At 32.8% G+C, this 24,721-nt stretch overlaps 1 protein-coding gene across 1 annotated transcript in view; it reads right to left on the bottom strand.

Annotated features, from left to right (window-relative positions):
• The window catches only part of LOC118183970 (uncharacterized), a 62,730-nt gene that overhangs the window by 17,619 nt on the left and 20,390 nt on the right, over nucleotides 1-24,721 (bottom strand). Inside the window, exon 2 of the mRNA XM_035353587.2 lies at nucleotides 2,870-5,189. Within this exon, the coding sequence (XP_035209478.1) occupies nucleotides 2,870-5,189 (2,320 nt within the window). The remainder of the gene's footprint in view (nucleotides 1-2,869; nucleotides 5,190-24,721) is intronic.

Genomic DNA, 24,721 nt, shown 5'->3' with positions numbered 1-24,721 from the left:
TAATTGAGAGCATTTAACACTATAAAATCTCAACTTGCTTTTCTTGAAATACAATCCGCTGTCGCGGAGAATTTCATATGCATTTAATGGTTTGTTTGGATCTAAAGAACATCTATTGTCAAACTGTCATGGATTCGAAAGTTGTGCAAATGATTGTGATCCCAAATGACAGAAGTTAATTTTTTTTTTTTTTTTTTTTTTTTGTGACTGAGAAGGAACTTAGTGGTTCGAGAAAAATTCGCGAAAAAAAAATGACAATTAGCTCCTTAAGTGAAGAAATTTCACCATGGCCACAGAAATTTTGCTTTCAGAAATCTCGAGTTGAAACCATTTTGAAATTCGAGTTGAAGCTATTCCAAATTCTTTTGATTAAAAAAGAATAAACAAGATTTTCTTGAAGAACCGAAGATAAACTCCACATTTTGTAAAGGCGTAAAGGACAGACTTCTGAAGAGAATTCATGGTGTTAGGCCTGAAAATCTGAATCGAATAAATAGGTTTTGCTGTACGACAATGCGCACATATTGCTGCGATTTCTGATATAACTAAATTTTACAATTTTCAAGCACTTCCTTTATTTACCTCATTTGACACTCGCATACTATTTCCTCTTCCCTAAATTGAAGATTCGTCTTAGAAATCATTATTTTAGTAGTACTGAAAAAATTCAGAAAATGATAACCAGATATTCCAAAACATGAGTTCTGCGATATAATCAGACAGCTGTACGAACGTGCCAAGTGTTGGTTGCACTATGTTTTTGTGCAGAGATAAGAAAAGAGAGTTAGTTATTGGTTCTTTGGGATGACCGTTTGATGAAGCGTATGTAATCGAAATAGGAAGTAGGAGATTACATAATGTAATAAGTGAACTTAAGTATTTAGCTATATAAATGTGAATTTTTATCATAGCTAATATGCAGCATATAATCATCAGCCATTGATCCATTATTTATTTATCTTTTAAATCAAGAACATTATCGCACGTTTTTCTATTATCCATCATACATGAATCTTTCTAGTGTAAAATAGTACTTGAAAGCAGTACTAAAGTCTTTAAAAAGTATTGACACCGAATTTGTATAGTAAATTTTGTTTCGCTCTTTGTCGGACCGATTTTGATGTTAGCACAACAAAGAATGTCAGTGATAAGTAATTAAATACTTTTATTTTTATTTTGTTGGAAGACTTCTTTTTTTTCAAACAGAAACGAAAAAAAGCAAGGGGAAAAAAGCAATTTATTTCTTGTAAGTTAATGTTTCTAATCAAAATAGTTTAACGATTTATATTATCATAAAGCACTTCTTGACTTAATCATACTTTACATATGGCTTCGAGGGTGATAATCTCCAATATTAATAGCAATAATTTAGTAATTGTAGTTCTCTTAGTAATTTCTCACCGACAGCGGACTTCGAGACGATCGTTGGCGTTCTGCCAAAGCACTTATTTAGCTTTGCCCGATAGAGCTGTCAGTTGAAATGCACATTTGAGTAATTTCAAGAACTCGTGTTTACTGATTTAAACCATAAAGTTATACAAATATGCTGATCTTTAATATAATTTTTTATCAAATAAACTTTTCCTATTATTAAGTTGCATGACAGTAAACCCGTAAATAAAATCGTAAAATGAGACCCTGCGTTATGAACATAATCTACCTACTCTTTTTGGTAAATAGATCGTCTATGCGTGTTTGCGTTCATAGTCACACAACTGGCTACCATTACAGCATATCTTCACATAAATAAGTATGCAACGTGATTAATTTTACTTCTTAAAAACTACCAAAAAAGAAACATGATTTTCATGCATAAATAAATAACATCGCATTTCTTATAATTAGGGCAATAACTTTGCTGCCTCACGAATTTCATGGACCGTTTTCGCAAATTTTAGGAGACCTTCTAAGACCTTCTCAATAAACGTCAAATAAAGCCGAAAATTTCGAAATTTTTCCTATTATATTTTAATTTATATCACAATCGTCAAATTTGCATTGCATATAAATAATCTTTATGTAAGGATTTCCGCAAAAAATACGTTGTAAATTAATTCTGTTACAGAATCCAAAATAAAAACATTAAATATTGAATTACATTAAGTTCTGTCGGACTTCTGAATTACAAGAAAACTCTTTTCCTGAAGTTACATAAGGTCGCTTTAATTGGGTGTCAGTGCTGACAAACAATTCAGTGTCGAACGATACTTTTTACGAAAATAATTTTGAAGATAATTCCAAAATATTTAATGTCTTGTCAATATAAAAGAATTTCAAAAATATTTAAAAGAATCGTTTTACATGTTGAAACATTGTTTGCACTCCCTCTCACTGTCGTTTATACGTAGTTTTATCCCTGTTCCAGTCCATTCCTGTTTGTGATAACAGTAAAACATTTCATTTATACTAACTTCAGTTATACGTCTCGTTTTCCCTGATTTATAACTAACTATAATAACTATAATAACGTTTATAATTAACTATAATAACTAGCATTTTTTAATATGGTCATTATCAATGAATGTTTCAATTAATTAATGCTCATCATCATATTTATATTAAATATTATACTGTTAAACTTTTACGATTTAAAAAATGAATTTTTTTAAAAAACGATTAGTATTTTAAAGAAAACAAATGTAAGATGAGATAGAATCAAATCCAAGTAATAGTTGTACCGTTGTAATAGTACTGCAGTAACATTTAAATTTTACGCATATTACATTCTTAAACTGAAATTTCGATTATATATCTTTCTCATTTACACATCGTTTTTAAGTGGTTCTTTGAAAAACGTACAAATCGTGCTTTTCTGCATCTAATATGTAAAAAATAACATAAAAACGTATACTAATTATACTTCACTTACCTTCACGTTTTTCATCTTGCGTAGATTCTGTGGCTTCTGATGCTGTAGATTCTTGAGGTACGGCAGTAACTTGTCTATGATGATTTGTAGAAGCATAGGCTGATGGATAACCAAATTTTGCTTCGCTTTGCAAGCCTGTTTTTTGAGGAGCGTAGAGCTGCTCAGGCGTCAGGTATCCCGAAGGCAGTCCTGTGTTATGCGTTTTTGACTGAATCGATGAGGAGTAATCAGGAACCTTTGCATCCTCAGACTGGTATGGTGAGATTTCATGTAAAGCAGAAGATGAATGGGTGTCATAAGCAGGGTGTTGCGTATAATGAGCAGTGGAATGAGAAGGAACCTTATCTCGTACTTGAGTTGTTTGATAACTGTAGTAATCATGTAGTGCATTATTATTGTTTTCCGGCGCAGTATGTGGATCTACAGGAGAGAAAGGTGGCAAGGTGAAAGACGTTTGGTCAATTGCAGGGGCATTTGGAATTTGGCTGTTCACTTGCTTCTGACTTGCTTGATAGGAACTGGTATATCCTGTTGCTTCATAGGGAGGAACTGTGCTTTTCGGGTATGAAAAAGCTTGTGGAGCTGCTGAAGTTTGATGCACATCAACTTGGTAAGATGAATCTTGGCCGTATTGGTATGGCGAATATAGAGCATTTTGTGAGTCTGGATAACTTTGCTGGTTAGTGGAATAACTTGGTCTGGATGATGATGATGACGATGATGACTGATGAGAGGGATTTCTGAATGGCAGTTCAGCAGCTTGAGCAGCGGAAGAAGAATACTGCTTAGTAGATAACTGTTGTTGTAACTGATGTTGCTTCTGCAACTGTTGCTGTTGTTGAAGCTGTTGTTGATGGAGTTGCTGCTGTTGTTGCAGTTGTTGTTGCTGCTGTTGATGTTGTTGCTGCTGTTGATAATAAAGCATCATTTGCTGATATTCCGCTAAGGCATCAGCTGTTTTTTGATGTGCGGCAGCATTATTGGTAGTAGCTATATTTTTTGGTCCCTGGTTATTGTCGTAGTTTGTTGCATATGATGCTGGAAAACTTTCAGTTTGTGAACCTGTAGCACTTGTATAGCCTGAAAATCCGTTATTAGATGTGGCAGAAGATTTTAAATTGTTATGAGATTGCTTAGCTGCATTACTTGAAAATGAAGGATTAGTCTGAGCGTTAGGTTTTATCGCAGGTATCGGCTGCTGCTGTTGCATTTGACTTAAAACAGCTCTTCCTTCAGGAGTTTGAGCTAAAGCTGCATAGAAGTGAGGGTCTTGATTGAATAAATCAGCCTCATACTGTTGAACAATAAGCTTGTCTGGAGTATGTTGTTGTAATGATCCAAACTGAGAAGTTAAATGACTAGCGGATAATTGTGCTCCAGGAATTTGAAAACTCGATGGAAAATTGGAAAACTGAGATAAAGCCCCGATGTGAGAATTCATATTGTTGCCTCTGTTTCTAACTAATTTTGAAGCTGCAACTTTTAAGGGGTTAAAAGTGTTACCTGGGAAAGATCCACTGTTTGCAAACCTGCCTCTAGTTGGTGAATTTCCCGAAAAAAGGTTCTGATTATTAAAATTTTTGAAATAGAGGCCCAATTGTTTGTTTTGCTGCAAAAAATGCTTGTAAATGTTGGGATGAAGTGGCAAAACATTTTCAGGATTCACAAACTCTACGTTGGGTGGCATAGAAGGTAATGAAGTTTCAAAATTCATATTGTAGTGTGGATTCTTCATATTGGGACCCCTTGGACGCTGATTAGGTAGCCTATTTCTATTTGGGCCATTGTTTGGTCTATTAGGTGCTCCTCCAACATTTCGTCCACTATTTTGCGTTTGCGTACTTCGAAAGGAGCTTTCTGTGCTGGGAGGTTTGTAAGGTTTCCCGTTCTGATGATGCTCCAGTTTATATCCACCTCCTCTTATATCCAGTGTTACTCCTCGAGACTTCGGAGGTCCACCGATTTGTTGCTGCGGATGATCAGGAGGATAGCGTGGGCCATTCCTTGAACTTTTTGGTTTAGTTATTAAGACCATTTTGTTGGTTCTGCCACCGGGAACTTGCTGTAACGCTGATGATAAGGGGTTTATGAAAGGGATCGAGGGAGACTTGAGTGATGGAAGTCCGATGACGCCATTGTAACTTTCTTCGTTCATGAGTGGATAAATAGAAGCGACTGGCATGTTGGGAATGTACATACCTTGGTTGACGCTGAAGTCTGCATTTGGTTCATAGTTCAAATCTGAGAAAGCGTTGAAAGGATTTAAACTAATTGCATAGGTTCCTTTGAAGCAAGTTATAAATGCTGTACAAAATACCACCTGTGGAAGAAAAAATAGTGTTCTTAATAACAAGAAAACAGAAAAAAAATCTTGCTTCAAGTACTCAGCAATAAGAAATGCGAAATCGTACGCTTAAGAAAACCACATGTAGCATATATGAGATTACATAAAACAGAAAATATTGGGCTGTTTTAATTGCATATTGTTTTATATCGAATAGAAGTTTAATTTAATTAAAAGAGAAAGCTCAACACTTTCTTTTCTCTGCAGATCACGCACGAAGAATATTTCAACTCTTTGTTTTTAAGTTAGCCGGCTTCTGGTGGATTTTTGTATACATATTCTGACAGTGAATGCATTAAACAATTCATTATATATTCATTTAATAAGAAAACCATAATACAAATATATTATAATAGACTGAAATTCTGCTTTGCTTTTTCGAAGTAGTTATTTACTTTAAATCAAATTGAATAACATTCTATACGTAAGTTTAAAATAAAGAATTCACACCAGTCATGGGTACATCAGTACTATACACGAGCTGATTATGATAATCTTTTCATCTCAAAATGGTTTGGGAATGGACTAACAGTTAGAATGAATTGAAATTTTTCACTAAAATTATAATATTAGAAAAAGAAAAGAAAAGCTAAAAAATGAAACCTTAACCGTTAGATGGTGCTGTGAGTTAACTACATTGACTGTATCAAAAGATGAAAATTACATGTATAAGAAAAGTGCAGCCGCACCAGTAGCTAATTGGCTGAATACTGTTAGTTTCACTTGGTTTGGGTTCAATCCCAGGCAACGTTTTCGTGGTTTTCCTGGCCCGTACAGTGAATACGAGCAAGTTTCCCTTAGAAAGCCTTCTACAAAAGCATTTCTTCTCTTAGGCAGCTAGCCCTAGTGGCTTTGCCGTATTCACACAACCTAAATAATCTGTCCATTAAAAATTGCATTCCCAGAATATTTACAATACTACGTTGTTCCTGAAAAAATCTGGTATGTTCTGACACTATGATTCTAACATTAATTGATCGAGCTCTTCGCTTAAAAGTGTTTTATCAAAAGATAAATCTTGTTTAAAAGTCTTGCAAGTTTAGAATGTTGAAGTTTTTAAATACTGGCTCCAGTGGGCGAACGTCAAATGATTTTACATTTCTGAGTCTAGCTGTTTAGAAATCAAAACTGAGCATCAAACCTGGGGATATGCCTCATCAGTGATCGAGTGGACTTTGAATACTAGAAGTTCGATCTGGATTAGATCCCGGGCAAGCGGGTTGGCTGCATAGTAGATTTCATGGTTTTTCCATACATAAAATAAATACGAGCCAATTTCCGGTAGAAATTACTCCATAAAGGCATTCTTTTGCTCAGACAGATAGCTTTCGTATGCTTTGCCATATTCAAATAAGTTAACCTAACCTGGGGATGAAAAACACTTCAATAGGCAGATAGTAAAATGTGTTGCTACAGCTTTACAAGAATGCAATGGAGCACAAATGCTAATGTACTCAATCTGAATGTCACTTGGGAATACTTGCTACTTTTGTACCATATTCCACAGTAACGAAGCTCTAGTTATCTTATAGAAACGAATGTTTCAACTATTTTTCCTTCTTCATCTAACAAAATTCCAATACACATAAAATTTCAGTTACTCAGTGGGGACTAAGTGGGACTGTTCTTTCAATCTATATTGAAATATTAATTTTCATTCCAATTATCTAATGAATAAAAAGTATGTGTATAAAATATACATATATGTACATAATTTATATGTATTTATATATAATGTTTATACATATATGTATATAATTTAAATGTTGCTAGTATAGTTCTTGAGGATGGCAGACGATTGCATAAAGAAGTATTTGTAATCATGGTTGTATTTGCAGCTAAGCCCGATCGTTCTTGAATACGTTCACGTTTTTATTAGTCTTGCGTGAGTACGGGTTCCTAATACATTGCACAAGTCCGATAATAGGTCAATAAAAATTCATTTTTATCAAAAATATTTCATAACTCGGGAATTTTCAGCAGAAATATTCGTACAAGTGTTTACAGTATCGCACAGTATATTCAGTAGTTACCCTACAAACTACCGAGAAAGTAAAACACAACGCGATGAAAATCGTATCTAAAGAGAAAGCTAATCCAATCTCACTCTAAACTTGCAACCATAACAACAGCAGCTAAATAAACAACTGAGAGCAGATACTTTCTCTTCGGCCAGTTTTCAACCAGCCACGAGATATTTCTAGTACTTTCTGCTTCTCTAAATTCCTGGAAAGCAATACGAGGAAGGAATAACGATTGCAGATAACAAAGTGATTAATTACCTTTATTCAATTTCAATACAAATTACCGAGATAATCATTTACTCAATGTTGAATGCACATGCCCCTGTATTCTTACTTTTCCGGCATATCTTTCTCTTAATAATTTGTCTCGCGCTACATTACACAGAAAAATACAACAATTTACTAATAATTCTATTAAAATTATCTAAGTACAAAATTCGTAACAATATTTTAATATCTGAAGAAAGTTTATCAGTCGAGAGCATACTCGGAAGCGAGAGAAACCGAGAAAAGAAATGTGACTTGTTGAAGATAGCTTAGAGGGATTTAGTCTTAGCCCAGCTTTATCTCAAACAGTAAATTATGACGTCTGGCTCGCAAACCTAAAATTATTATTGGCTGAAGCATTAGTAAGTATCTGCGCCATTAGTGTTAAATAAGAATCCCTTGAGAAACATTAATGTTGAAATGACGCAGTTTAGACAGATTTGCCAGATTTATTACAAGCAGTTGCTATTTTTAGGAGGGAAAAGAGAAATAGTCAAATTAAAAAACAGAGTAAACAGCTAAATATCCTCCAAATAACTTAATAGTTCTTTCATGGTTTAGAAAAATAGAAGCAAAACGCATTTCTCTAAGAGAAGATAAGTTAAAAAAAATAATAACAACATATGTATTTTTATGTTGTACCATACATTGTAGCTACAAGTATTTTCCTACAAATTGAAAACATTCGGGTTGCAACAGCCATTATTCCTATGGGGAAAAACATAATTTCAATAATAATTTTAATAAAAAGTAGTATAATCATGTTTCGCAACAGCGATTTCAAAAATTGTATCGTGAGAATAAGGATTACAACTCATGGACAACGCCTTACTGACTTTGTATAACAACGCCCTTACATTAAAAAGCACTCTCAGGCTGTATTTTTATTTACTTACTTCAGCTATTCAGCTTTATTATTAATTGCATTTGGATGCACTAAAGACAAGCTATATTTTAGTACATCGCAGTTGATAATCGAGAGTTACACACCTGCACGATTAACAGACATTGACTTATTAATATTAACCTATTAACCCACATCAAGTTCTACCTTCCAGTATTACTCTCTCAAGGATAATATATGTATCTTATTAATATACATATCATAATCAGTTTCCTTTATCAGAAGAATATCATGTAGTAACTTAAGAGTCATTGATCTGCTTTAAGCACGTGTTTAACTTTGTACAACTTGTAGGCTTAGAAATGACTTTAAGGCTTAGAATTTTATTAATCGAAAAGAAAATGACAATGCTGCATATTTATACATATGCTTATGACCTGAGGTTGTATATATTATGTTTTATTCATAGATGTTCTTCCCAGGGCTGAACAGTTCAGTGACTGGTCGATGATAAGGTGGGCATTTCAGAATCATTGCCCCTATAGGCAATACAAGTACAAGTAGTTCTTGAACGTTTAGTCGTTTTGATACCAGTTTAAGAAATGGTTAAAGAAAGTCGATTCTCTGATGTGATATTTTTATGAATGCGTCAAATTATAGCAAAAAATAAATAAAAATTTCATATGGATTTGTAGAAAGAAATTGTACTTTCTTATTGTGCCAACGATATTCAGCGGAAATGTTTTTTTATAATATGACAAACTAGCCACGAAGACCAATTGTGAAAGCTCTGTGCTTTAAATTAACTTCAATTAATGAAAGGTACGACAAAATCTTTAGGTTGAGAGGCGCAAAAAAATTTATTTCGATCTAGGGCATTTCGAATTTTAGAGTTATTACGAATGTTAATCTGAAACTCAGGTTTTTACCCATCTGTTTCTGATGTCAAAGTTAACACTTAGAAAATTACATTTGAAAATTTATGTGCGTAACCATGGGAAAAGGTTTACATATATTTTGTATGTAAGACATACATGCCAAATGTAAAAACATAATGGCAAAACGAAACAGTCTCGGACTGTACTAGTTTCGATTTTGAAAAATAATTTAGCAAAAGTTTACAAAATAAAATTTTTATATAAGTGCATAAAAGTATGAATAAGAAAAATATTTTCTGATTGTCTAATTGATAAACAAATCTTCTGAAATTAAAATTATCCGGTATACGAATTAATTAAAAATCTGGATGCAATCGATATCATTATTACAATTTTAGAAGTTACAGATATCGTTAGTTGGACTTTCAAGACACCGGATAAAATCACCACAAAAAATAGATTACGTTAATAAGTTTACACGCGCAGATTTCCGAAAAAAAGATTTTAATGTGATCTATAAATTCAACAACTTTTGTCCTTTGCCTCATCATGGAAGCAATTTGATAATTTTTCAAATATTTTTCGAGATTAGTTTTACATACCGCAGAATTTTTTTTTAAATTAAAGAAAAAGAAAAGGAAAGAGTCTTTAATAAAATAAGAAAACATTTAGCTAACTGTAATTTAAACTTTCTTTATATCGGGCACTTGGATCAGTTTTTTACAGTCTTTTAACCAAACAGTGACATATGACCTAAATTGCTGTAATCTGAAAAATCTTGTAATCTAAAATTTAACCATTAAGAGTTCTTTAGTTAAACAATCCTTTTCGAAATACATAAAAGAAGAAAAGAGAATCATGCGCAATTTACATTTTATACTGTAATTTAAGGCTGAGATATTAAGTAACATTTTATGCAGGAGACATAATTAAATTTAAAATTTAATTTTCTCACCGATAATTTTGACATGAGGATAATAGCCTAATCCGATAATTTAGAGAATGACTAGTAAAGAAATTCCATAAAAATATGTAATTCAGGTAGTCAAAAATCGGCAGTAGCAGCCAAGCATTTTTCATATTATATCTACACTTGGCTTCAGCGGTAGTATATAACTTCATTTTATGTTCGTTTACCAAAATTTGGATGGAGGATAACATGTTGCATTATAGAGGAAAGAATGCAATCGTTTTATTTTCACTTAAAGGTAAGTTGAAAATTGAGTACTTCCTTATTATACTTGCGCCCGAGATTGAATAGCTAATCAACAAAGATACTATCTCGCCAGAATCTCACCACGAGTTCTTATATTAGCATTGTGTTACATTTTGCTCTAGACACATGTTTTTGTATTAGCACTGTGTTTCATTTTTGATAAGGTCTTCGTATTTCCATCGGTTTTTTGAAAATATTCCTTTGTTGTTGTATATGCGATTAACGAACTTAAATTTATCAAATAAAGAGATGGATGCCACATAATTATGTCAAGAAAGAGGTTTTTTTACCTGATAAACAAGTATGAGAAAATAGCAACAACATGACACTATATATTAACGAGGAAACAATGTGGAGGTAGAATGTTATAAATACTAAAACGAAGAGCTTCTGTGTTAGAAATTGTTTCAGCGGTTCTAGAATGTCGCTCGTTATTATTATTAGATTTATGCATTCTTGGCCAGAGGAGTTTACTTCCAACAAACGATGTGTCAAACAGCTCAATATGCTTGAAAAAGCTGCAGTTAATTGAAACAATTACATACGGGAAGTGTGTTCCCTACATCTGATGCAAAGATTCAATGGGAAAATTGACGGTCCCAATTTAGTAGCAGTTTCTAGTCAGTAATTCAAACTGGCTGCATGGACGAATTCTTGTTATTTACCATACAAAACGTAAATACTCATCAATTTTCCCTAGTAATCTACTTGGGCAATTAACGCACATAAATAGTCCTTACGCACTTTGACGTAAAGTACCAGCTACCAGTCTTCTTACAGTTTTTATTAATACAAATTTTGATGTAATATTTACTTATGTTCAATCTTTCTTAGCACTCATGTTTGATGAACTTCCATTTAGCTTTCTTTCTTGCTTTCTTCTTTACTTATTTTCAATATTTTTTACAGGAATAACCAATCTACTTAATCCTCTGCTCCGAGCACAGCTCAGCTTTATTTTATTTCGCTTTTTTTAGATAAGGGGTAATATAACCCAGTAAAGCGGATTACATTTTCGAAGCCGTAAAAGGATTTTCTGAAGAATTAATTTTGGATGCCCCTTACCAAAAACGAGCATATTTAAGAATGACCTAATAATGGTATCAAAGAGCTAATAACCCCTTACATCAGGATTAAAGTATCTGAGTCTCAGATCGACATTTAATTCGGGACTGCACAATTTATTTATTTATTTATTAAACAGAGATTAATTTTCTTACTATGTTGTCCATTAGTGCATAAATGCTGGCTTTGGAAACATTATTCGAGTACATTAAGTGCTGTTTCGTGCAATATCAGGATTCGAAAATAAAAATAATATTCCAAAAATAGTAGTATATTGTACTGTTGTGTAATCTTCTTCTTTGTTTACCTTTCTCTATGTGTATATAAGATTACGTGTGATGATGCATTTCCTTCAAAGACAGAGTTACAATGCTATTTGTAATAAAACATAAATAGAAACTATCCACACTTTCCCCGTAGCTTTTTTTAGGTTTACCGCCCTGTCATCTGACCTCGCATTTTACTCTATTTTTGCAGCTATATTACTATAGTTATAAATAAAGATGAGCGGTTGTAGAAAAAAAGTACTGAAAATGGCAAAGTGGAAATCTAAATAAAAAAAATTATCGTTTATGTTTCGAGAAAATAAATAACTGTATTATTAAATCCTTAAACACCATAAAGTAACATTGAATGCATTAGTTCACAAATATGCACTGGAGGTACCCTGTATATTTTTATATTATTAGATTATATGTTATTAGATACAAGTTTGAGAATATGAATGAACAGAGCACATAAAAAGAAAAAGGCTAATTTTGCATATCATAGAAATATTCCTCATATTAATAATTTTATTTCATATCATAGATATATGTTATTAAAGGGATTGTCCCTTTAGGTTTGTTTTCGATTTCTTTATTTTTAACATTTTTTTATTACTCAATTGCTGTACTTTAAGTTTCCTGAGAACATTTAAAAATTAATTAAATTTGGATTAGTTTATATCCCTTTAAAATTTCTGTCATATGTATAGAAAGTATGGTTGGTCTTAGCTGTTGCTGCATGGGCTGGCCTCAGTGCGTTCTTAATGCTAAACACTGATTTCGTTTAGTAGTTTGGGGTTTCCCACTTCAAATCATATAACTCTTAAATTAAATCAAATAACAGAAATGTTAGTATTCTTCACAAACTCCAGATAAAATATTCTGCTGAATACCATGGCCCAAAACTATATAAGCAAACAAGCAGGAATGAAGAAATTCAGATTATGTATTTCCTCATTCTTTTAAAACAAGAGTTTGCCATACAACGCATAACTTGCATCCGATTATATGATATCACAAGCATTTTTAAGTAAGATCATCTATTCGTTATGTTGCTTTTGAGGTGAGACAACAATCGTTACTTATAGAAGTGAGAGTATATTTAAAACGCATACGAATTATGGAATTAATAAGAATAACAACCTTGCTTTTTGTTATGCAAAATTTTAGAAATGTTCCTATCTTTTTGAAGATATGGCTTTCACTAATAAGATGCTACATTTTTTTCCTTAAGAACTATACTTTTAACACCAGTTTTAAAAAATACGTTTTTCATCACACTAGCAAAGGTACGCACAGAAGCCACCAACTTCAAATTTTCTTCCTCCAGAAAGCTCTTGAAAGCTGGCGTCTGAGTGGAAAGATATGCGAGGTTTTTCTAATGCCTGCATTAACAACTCCTAAGTACGTTTAATAGAAGAAGCATCGCTCCATAAAAAATGTCCACGTCCTCCTTGATTTTGTCGAAATACTCGGCTGAATAATAAACCGAAATTTACTACATTTCTTACATCGTTAGAATTGGAGGTAAAGATATATCCCCTACAATCTCACTAGACTCTCATTTTAACCGGCGACTTACGAAAGACATTTTTCACATTTGAAATAAGTTTTGCTAATGTCTGGAAGCAATTCACGATCTTTTTGTTTTTTCTTCCGCAACTCTGGCAAGGCGTGGGCTAAGAATGTCAGATGAAACATTTTACGAAACAAGACTTTTAAATGATTCTTTTGCCTTCTTTATATATTAGTATGTGGTTGTATCGGAGAGGAAGAAAATGCTTTTAAGCACTTTTAAAAATGTTTTTAAGGGCTAATGAAATAGCGCTTTTAAGCGCAAACTAATTTTCGGAAATTTTGAAAAATAACACTGATCCATCTTGCTATAAAGATGTCCATCCAAAATTCTTTTGCAAAATGGTTCATTCTTATTTTCGCCTAAAACCCTTAGTTATGACTTAAGTTCGTCATGACGATTAGTAATATCTTAGTCATGGAGACGTAAGGCATAGGGCAATCCAAAGAGACAAACAAAACTGAAAGATAAAATTTCTTCAGAGTATAGTCATCACTCTCAGAGACTTTTCCTCCAGCAATTCGTGTTAATTGTTAGGTCAATAATAATTGCTTCCGCCCGGAGAGTAGCAATTTATTCCTTTATTTATTTAATATTATATCACTATCCTTTATTTATTTAATATTATATCACTAGCATTAAACGTTAATTATAATAATGTGACGTGCATTTCCGGTGGAAAAGTGAACGAAAATTAGGAAACGAAATGATAAATATGGAAAAAAAGGCAATACATGGCATTTATTCATGATTTTTCATTAGCAAAACAACAATTTCCTGTCTTCAAATATAAAGTTCACTTAACATGTTTTTAGATTAATATTTTTCTGCATTCCCTTTTTCTTCTATGACCTTCACCAAATGCAAATTAGTTAAATTTACATAGTCAGCGAAGTTGCTATATAGACTACTGTAACAACAGTACATAGACAACTGTCACGACAGTACATATAGACTATTTAAACAGTAAAACTATAGACTTCTTAGTCTGAGAAGAAAAATAGTCGTAGATTGGTGAGTGGGTTTGCGCCTATTGCATAAAGATTAGAGTTAAAATCCTACTTGTTGAAGCCGAGTGAAATAAGCTAAATTTTGAATGTATATTCTGCCGATTTCAATACTCGATTTCATGAAACTTTTAACTAAAAAGCAACTGTTCCTTAATAAAGCCTTTTCAAGTCTTTACTGACTATAACTATTCTAGTTCAAACTGAGTGGCATGTGAATATGAGTAATGAGTATGGAAAATGACGCAACGACATTGAGTTAATAATTCGCAGTAAACTTCAATGAACCAAATCTACAATACTATTTTGCAAACTTCTTGCGTGAATCCATCTCTTCCCTTCACCATAGCCTTCGAGTACGCTGCCTTAAACAGTTAAGCTTAGCTGTTTTGAAAGAAATGGGCATCAAATTTAATTCAGATTAAGGTTTCAAGTCTGATTTGTTGGATACCTGTGGATCAGTTTAGAATATAGTCTGCTTTAATTATATTTATTTTCTGGGATTTTGGTAAAAGCTCTTTCAGTGAATGAAATATAATTTTCAAATATATTGCATTTAAAGAATGGACAAAAAAAAAAAAAAAAAAAAAAAAGATAAAAAAAATATGTTGAAACCAACTGCTATCATGCGAAAGAATATTTGATATCTATGCTTCTGTATTATTTTAAATTGCTGCTGTTACATTATTTATGCTTATTTTTTTAATTTTATTCTCCATTGCCTATTTCTAATACCTAAGCATTACCTTCGTTCCATTTTTCAGAAGAACGAATATCAATATTGTACCATTTTGATCGCGATTCTGATATGCGAATATTCTTTGATTTTTATCGTCCGCAATAAAAGTGCTATTTTTCTTTCAGAACATCATCTTACATTCGAGGCCAAAAAGAAATATAATTTCCCCTCTGGATGTTCTTTAATGTACCGCAAGGAAAAAAGGAAAAGAATTTGTAGAATCGTCTACCGTGTGCCTGTTGGGTGAGACTAATTGAGTAGATGGGTAGACATCGTTCGTGGCCTACAAAAGGCGAGAATACTATCGAAAAGCTATAAAGAAGAGGAAATTGAGAGCGCATCAAAAATTGAAATGAAGGAAATGACGGGCTAGCGAACCTGAACCGTTTTCCTTGTAAACAACGAGCGAGCAATTGGTCATGGCATAACCTTAAACCTCGCGCCAAACAGCACACATTTATAACGGGTTCTAGTATTGTGGAGGGGACATTTTAGAAATATTCTTAGGAAAAGCAACGTATTTATACATTTTTAAAACTGAGCAACTTTATATTGACGTAAACATTTATCAATAAATCAAAAGACTTTCGAAGATAATCAGACATACGTCCCTTTTTTTCACAAAATATTTTGTCCTGATGAAGGAGTGATATCTGATCGCCTTCTAAATCGAGAGTTTTATACAAAGTTTACGACAACCTAGAGCTGCTCTTTCCTTAATTTAAATTTTTCATTGGCATGAGTCTCTTCCAATTAAAATCGATTTAAAAACACAGTGAACCATTTCGGGGTCACCACTTTCCTAAAATAAACATCTTCGAAGGTGACCAGTATTTCTATGAACACAAATAAACATTAAAACTGACCATCGAGTCTCTTAGACAACCACTTACTCAGAAGACCAAAATCATCCATGATCGTAAATCGTAATTTTAAAATAAGTTCACTCTTTAAAATTCATTTCACTTAAATTCACAGTGTTTTCAGTCTAGTATCTAGGGAACCTAAGATATCTACTCAGTGCTCGGAAAGATTCTGGCTTTGTGGGGAGATGGTGATCTAAAAAATGATAATCATTGGCGGAGATTATTGAATTGAAATTAAATTAATCCTTTTCAAGGTTCGTTGCGTCAAAGAGAAATACTGAAGTGTGGTAGATTAGTTACTAAACCTACGAAACAACTTGAAAGATAAATAGAGAATAAAATAAGTCAATGTAACAATGAACCAAATATCAGAAATGAAAATTATGTAATGAATATTTTAATAATGTAAACAACAGCAATTTTAAAAAATGGCAAATAAATTTAATAGGCAAAGAGGAAAAATTGTGTAACTTTTGCAATCTAAACTTCGTCTTGTAACTTCAAAGTTCTCACTACTCGTTGAAGTATTCATCTAACGAAATCAGCGTCCTTGACGTTTATTTTTTCATTTACAATTTCCTTTTTAAAAATATTTCCACTTCATAAAGTAAATAAACTACCTTATTAGGTCTTCCACTTCTTAGAGGTAGAAGCACTGTCAAGAATATCTTTTGCCACTGGCTTTTAACTCGCATATATAGGCTAAAATGTCATCTGAGTAATAAACTTAATCGATTGAAATAACATCAAAAACAAGAGAATTCTTTTTGCAGCCTCTTCCTATTGATTTGGTAATATTACCAGCTGCCCATAGAGAAAATGAAAGTATTAGCATAACCAGTTCAGGAACTACATTAATGATCTAACCAATGCTGCGCCATAATCATTGAATCAAGTTTATATAATAAATTACACCTCGATGAAGAAGTATAAAATTAATGATTCAGAAATCATTAATTATAATTTTTCATTGAAAGAGTTTTTTATTTTAGATGGAAGCTTAATTCCGTGATTGATTTAATATAAATATTTTGTTCTATTGCAAGTAATACATTTAGCAAGTAAATATTTAGTCGAAGTTGAACATTTTGGTGGTTGACTTGGTATGCATTGATGATCTCGATCGGATTAGAGAGTGGTCGTCTTACAGAATTATATTATTTATAATAACAATTTATTTTATAGTTTATTTAGGCTAACAATTAATTTATATTCTTATGAATACTTTGGTCATTTCCAAAGAGGGTTGGAGGAGATTGCCTACATAACAGTGTTCGAAAAACGGATTTACGGCTCCTTCGAAAAAGATTTTAAGAAATCTGACTGTGTTTAAAATGGGTAGGTATGTGGCAAGCATGTTATTGGTCATCTGACTGAGAATTAAATGTTCTGTTGCAAAAAGAATCCAGAGATAACTGTGGATTTCAAACAAGTCGGATTTCATTTTAAGTCGGATTTCATTTTGAGTGAAATAAATGAGTCAAGTATGACCGTTCTGCGTCAGACAATATTAACCGTCTCATCGATGGTGCAAAATGTATAAAACTTAAAAAAATAGACCTTTTCTTCCTGAGAAACTGATCGCAGTTGAAATCCCAGGATAAATGGCGAACGTGTTACTCACTGATCCCGTGTTCGGAGGGTTAATGCAACGTTTGCATCAAACGCATCTACTATACGTATTGGCTAACAAAAATAAAACTCTCAGACATTTACATTACTGATAAGGTTTGCGGTTCGCATGAGCTGTTTTTAAACTATTTAAAATTTTTTTGAAAATTCCTTTTGTAAATAAAACAAGAAGGATATGAGCCATTAACAGGCTCTACTAATTTTGCACATGCATCATCTGAAAGCAATTTTTTTCCATACTCGGTAGAGCATATCTAGAATAACATTAGAAACGGCGTTGGTAATTCTCGATCGCAGCTCGTTAACACTCGTTAGCAGTAGTAATACATGCATTGGATCATTTGCAATGTTCTGTCCCCAAAACAAAAAAAATTATTGCCTCAAACCAGTATACAGCAGGCGCTGCAGAAATTCGCCATTTTCATTTGTTCACATATATTTCATTCTATTATAAAATACTTTAAAATGTTACTTTGTATTAGGATACTTTCTTTTTAAAATAATACTCTATGTAAAACTAAAAAAAGACATCAAAATATTTAATTCTCAACTTGTAAATAAAATAATTCAAAGAAATATAATATTTAATAAACAACTTGTAGTTAAAATAATTCGGCTACTGTTGTTATCTTGTCTACGTATTTCATGGGAGAATGGTTATCAGAGCCTCAAGGAGCTACTTTCACCCCAATTTTGAGGGACAGCACCCCGGGGGGGTTGGACCGAGGGTCTCTCACTCTTCTCACCTACCACAAAACCACATGAGAGAACTTTCGGCTAGCTATATATCTAGGGTGTCCCCATGCCGCAAAGACACTCTACATTTACAAACATCCATGCCTTCCCCGAGATTTGAGATCGGGTTCCTCGGTACCGCAGTAGGCTTCCCCAGCCACTATATACAGTCTGGGCGGCCAAATAATTGGGTATTTATTAGTTACACAGGATTACATATTCTTAGCAATAAGTTTTTTGGCTCTAATGAACAAAGTACTAAAAGCAAATTAAGTACCAAAGTTGAAAATGAATAATAAATAATTCAGAAAACTCGAATTTATTTTAAATTACATACTGCATGTTATAATAAATTGGTCACAGAACATTTTTCTATTTTATGTAGTTGTACAAAACGTAAATACCATGCTGAAAGGATAGTGATGGATCGTCGTCGGCGATTATCGTGGAACAAGTGTTTGTTGAAAATTGCTCCAAATAGAACTTCAAAAACTTTAAAGGAGTTATTAAGAGACTGCGAACGGGTTTTTTTAGGGGACCCAATCGCCAAATCATGGGTGAGGAGAATCATCATCCAACACCCTTTTAGTTCGGGCGCCACTGTAGAGACATTAGGTATATTTTTGGAAGTAGGAGAATTGAAAAATTAGCAATCGCCTTCGCCGGGAATCGAACCGCTGACTTCTCAATTACGCGCTGAGTGTGCTGACCACTACACCACGGAGGCATGCTAGGAATGCGGGAGAAATACCTTATAACTCGTTAACCAGTGAATAGATTTCTAAAGGTTAACCATTAGGTACAAATAATTATGTTAACTAGTTGGAGATATTTGGAGGTTACGACAGAACATATATAAAATTTAAGAATAATTAAAGGTGAACTACTATTTTCCCACGATTGTACTATGAATATTTCTTTGCTAAAGTACTCTTACACAATATTTTGGTCTCTCTGTATCTTATAAAACATATTCCAAGACACAGATTTTGCCACAATTTAACATAGTTATCATAGCTTAGCCTAAACTTCTTCTTTGGTTACAAATTGCTCACAACAGAAAATAATTTTTTCAACAGATACTGTATTTCCTAGACTTCGAAAAAGAATTCTTTGAATGCAGCTGAAATCAGTACTAATTCAACAATTCGAAAAATTCAACTCCATAATTATGACATCATTTATTATACTAATTATCAGTCATTCTCCTTTCTCTTGCAAAGCCTTTACTCTGTTTTTAAAACATTTTACATAAAGGTAATAAAGATATAAAGACATTAAATAAAAAGCTTATATGTAAAATAATAAAACACAGAAATCTTTTTTTTATTTAGGCATATGATGCAGATTGATAACCTTCGCCAGAGATGACATCAAAATATTTAATTCTCAACTTGTAAATAAAATAATTCAAAATTATTTTATTCAAATTACGGGCAACTAATGATGCATGAATTATGATGTTCTCATTACAAATTTGTAAACAGCAGGAAACTAAAATTGTATTACGTAGATGTTTGTGTTAGATTCGTTATTTCAAAAATAATGACCAAAGAGAAAAAAGAACAAGTTATCATCTATAATTAGCTAGTGAAAGCACACTTATAAATTTTATTACAACGGGACATAGTCGTCATGTCTATGAAAACGACAAGAGGACTGAAAAGTATCTAAGAAACGATACTAACCCGTTCCAAATAGTATGCATGATTCACCTGTTAAATCGAGAAAAAGACAAATTTAGATAATGAAGCTGTAGAGCAATGGACTTATTTCTTGCACACTTAATTTAAGAATGCAAAACGAAAAGTGTCTTGTGCCTAGATACTGGTATTCGTTGCAGTAAAACAAAAGCAAAATAGGGCAAGAGTTTTCTCAGATTTCTCATGAGTAATCATCTCCTGCAGCAGTCGAAGAAACCGAAAGAAAACAATGCCGAAAATCACGGTCAAATGCCTGTTTCTTGTTTCTTTTCCTCATCTGAAATCACGATTTATGTGTATTAAAGACAGTACGCTGTGTCACAGATTGAGAGGCAAGAAAATCCTGTTTTTTATTTCAAGGTCATCATTCAGCTTAATTGTAAAGAACAGGTGAGTGATCGAAAACTAATTACTGCCCGGAAAAAAGGTTACAGTGTTTATTCCGTTTTTGTCCTTCGGCTTTCTCTCAGCTGTTGACCCCTAATAATTAAATTTCAGGAGTTTCCCCTCCTAATCGGTAATGAAATAATAATTAATTACCATCAGTTATTTAGGACAAATTTGGTGAAGAATTTAATTTGAAAAATTTAGGATCAGGTATTATTCGTGATGTTGCTTTTGACTTGAAGATTTGATGATGACAAAGGTTAATAATGCATGAAATGAAAGATTATCATAACAGTATTGTTGGAGGAACATGGATTCAGAACTCGTTTTTAATAATAGATGAACTGATTTAAAAATCATGTAATCAATGTAATGACTTTAATTTCAAGGAAGAGAATTATTCTGAAAGGAATGTATTATATTTTAAGAAGACATTAAAAGAAAATAGTGCAAAACAGACTTTTTCTGCTTATTTAATTACAGTTCTAAAATTAATTATTCTCTTACTTTAATTGAGGAAATTCTGAAAGGAAATACATACAAGTGCTTAAAAATATTTATTCTATTCATATTTTTAGAGGCAATTCTGAAAGAATAAAACAGAACTAAACTCCCATCCCCTAAAAGAAATAAATTAAATATATTTATTTCATCATTTATATTATTTCCACTCTACAGCATAATTAATGACGGTTCTAATATTTTAAAAGAAATGATGTTATGTTACACGTAAGCTGTAAGATTTAATTGAATTCGTTGAAAGTGAGATAATTCATAGTACTGCAGCCATAGTTTTCGTGAAAAAAAGTCCTGCCTTAACATTCACGTATCGAGTAGTCTCGGCAACAGAAAATTTGCACAAGAAGTCAGTTATAAGAAACTAAAAAGCCCGTGGGTCATACGACCGCTGTTCTAGATATTATAAATTGTAATTAAAATGATTTGTGCGAAGGTGTCTGCTAATTCAAACTGAATTACCACGGCAGGCAGCGAGGACGCCCCTTTGCTTACTGCTCCACAGAGTTTCCCCCTTCTACTTGCTTAATTGCTTAAAGTACAGTGCAATGAAGGAAACCACTGGTGGTACATTTCTTAAGAGCCACCGCTTGCTTAATAAATAAAGGTGATTTAAATAATAAAATGTTAATTCACATAACAAAGATTTCTTTGTACACAACATTTCTTGTGTAGATCTTTCCATTATTTTTAAGCTCGCCTTGCAGAGGACCATCCATTATTTTTAATTTTACGTCTGTTCTTTCACGAACTCTTGAATAGGCAATATAAAGTTGACCGTGTCTAAATGCAGGCTCAGGTAATAATAATAGCAAAGGCAAGTTTTACAGGAAATTGTCTAAGTCTCAATTGAAACGGACACCCTGTGCCGTGGCAACTTCACCCCATTGGCTAGTACAGTTACGCAAGCAACCAATTAACTATCGGCGACAAACAGACATTTAAGCCGCATATATATATGGGGTGAAGTAACATCATCTTTTCCGAAACGGCTGGCTCCCGGGCTTAACGAAGCACACCGTTGGATTCCGCAGGTCCGTGGCACGCCATTTTGACCATTCGCGCCTTCGTGGGACTTTAGTTAGCCGACATATTAATTAAAAACTAGTTTTCCCCTACATTTCCACTTTCTTTCTTGGGTTTTTCCCCATTAGAGGGATTTGGCTACGTGCCAAATTATTTTTTCTCGAATATCTACGGAACGGCGACGAGTTGAAATTCGAGAAGCGTATCCTCGGATTCCAAAAAGTGCTCCGAATCCATCGATACCGTTTTCATCTTCGTACGACTTTACTCGGTCGAGATATTAATTAAAAACTGCGGAAACGTAAATTTCCGCCCTCATTTTTCCGAGTGGCAGCAATAAACTATCGGCGACAAACACTTAAGCCGCTTATATAGATAAAGATTATAATAGGTTAATTTTAACTGAGTACCTACTACAGTGAACAAAAACGGAACATTGTTAATATGCCTGTTAATCCCGCAAAGAAAGAGTATTCAACTATGGAAAATCTGCAGATAGGGAAAAAAATTATCTAGATGAGGATATATATCACATCAAGCATTCTCAATTCCATCTGTTCTCGAGAAGAAAGTCTAAAACTGGGATAAGCAGATCTCATATCTAAAATATTAAACAATTATTAAGACGGAAAATGTTTCAGATAACATACCAGATTCGAGTTCGATGAGACAAATAGATATGAAGATATTGCAAAATCACATGATGTCATATTATTGCGAATGAAAATTTTAGTTGCAAAAATAAATTTCAAAGAAAGCTTTTGTTGTTAGGAGTCAGATAACATTTTCGAAATTTATTTTCAATGAATGGCAATATCAGGAAAGTGAAAGAATTCTAAAGATATTTTGATTTGATTTGCAACTCCCGAAGCTGTGAGTATGTGTGAATATAGTAGTTTTGATAATACTTTAGAAATTTTTATTATTATCATTATAAAGTTATAGAATTATTTTAATTGTTTTTCGTAAATCTTACATATATACTCTTTTTGCAAATCTGGTTACAGTATGAGTAAGCTTAAAACTTAAAAGCAACTTTCCTAGAATGCTTCGAAAGTTAGAGCTATGAAAATTCGAAATGAAGAAATATTACCAAAAGTTGAGAAAACTTATGCATTAGAGTTCCAAATATGTGGACTAACTGGGACCACAAGCTATCAGAATATTTCCAAAATTTGCATCATAATTCTTTATAGACCACATATAAATTTACTGTATGTAGAAGAGTTTTATTTTGTAGTTTAACATGTTTCGGTTAAAATAATGGCCATACTTTCTAAAAAACTGAACAATGAAATTATTCTTTATTTGCGGAAACACACAGTATATTTACATTACCGCTAAAATAAAACAATGACATTTATACTTCTAAGTGGAGTATTAACTAAATAAAAAATATTGCTCATAAAAACAGTATTTTATTCTTATAAATGAAAAAAAAACATCGCACATAGAAAAAACACGTGATGCGTACCGAAAGGCTGATATGAAAATAACTGACTGCAGTTACCTTGTATATTAAAGAATTCCTTGTGTGCTGGAATGTTTGATATAGCGTCACAAAGTTTATTTAGTCTATGTTTAAGGAATTAAATAATGACTTATAAAGAACGGTAGGTCTGCATATAACGGCAAGCTTAATTTGGGTTCTTATGGAAAAAAAAAAAAAAAAAAAAAAAAAAAAAAAAAAAAAAAAAAAAAGCTATCCTTATAAACTGGAAATCCTGATATTTAGAATATAGATAATTAAATTCTGAGTATCTCTGTTCGAATAATTAGAATGGTAGTTATCTCTGACCCGGATAATATAGCACCTGGGTATCTTTAGCTAGGATAATTATTTTCCGGGTAGTTAAATTTTATCTACTCGATAGCCATATAATATAAGTTCTGAGTGCGTGGAGTTCGGATAATCAGAGCTATGAGTATTTGGAGACCTGATAATTGAAATGTTGGGTTTCTTAAGTCTAGATAAAACGTATTCTGAATACCTGGATTCCTTATAATTAGTTTTTTTAATTGTTCTCGAGAACTGCTACCGTACTATTTAATTGCCATTTTGATCACACTACGATATCTACCCAAATGGAGCTAAGTGAATCAACTGATTTGGAAAAAATCCCACTTAGTCATTGAAGATTCCAGGTCAATATCATTTGCATTCAAGGTAGAAAACGCTTTATTGTACAAAAAGAGCAGTATCAGTAAACGGTAGATTCAATTATAACTTCTTTACCTTCATTTTTGCATTTTTATGGCCACACCCTGCCTAAAAGATGTTCAGTGCTCCAAGAAATAAACGCTAGTACGTGATTGCTTTAAATTCTGCTTGGGGCACGAGGTAGTATAACCTCAAGTTCGTTAACCTTTATTATGTATGGATAAGCTGCGCAATGATCTTTTTTTAAATTTTTTATGCCGCTATTATTTAAAGCGAATGTCTCGGATTATAAATTGCCGTTTGTGTACCATTTCATTAATAATCATGATAGCCGTTTACACGTTTATGCGCTGAATGGATGGCAAACTCGAGAAAAGCATAAAGAACAAAGCTATTTCTGGTTTTCTTAGAATTTACTTGCGCAGTTTTACGTTCATACTATGCGCTGCTTTTACCGAGATAAGGAAATAATCTTCTGAAATATTCCAAGCTAAGTTAAAGGCTAAATTTTAGGAAGGTATGGAAATGATCTCCCGAAATACTCTAAGCGTATTCTAGGACTAAATTTTGAGAGGCAGGAAAATGATTTTCAGAATAATT

Source organism: Stegodyphus dumicola, chromosome 3, assembly GCF_044657685.1.
Source record: "Stegodyphus dumicola isolate Sdum_Otavi_A_Nest chromosome 3, ASM4465768v1".
NCBI lineage: Eukaryota > Metazoa > Arthropoda > Arachnida > Araneae > Eresidae > Stegodyphus > Stegodyphus dumicola.
This window is presented reverse-complemented; position numbering and strand designations above follow the sequence as displayed.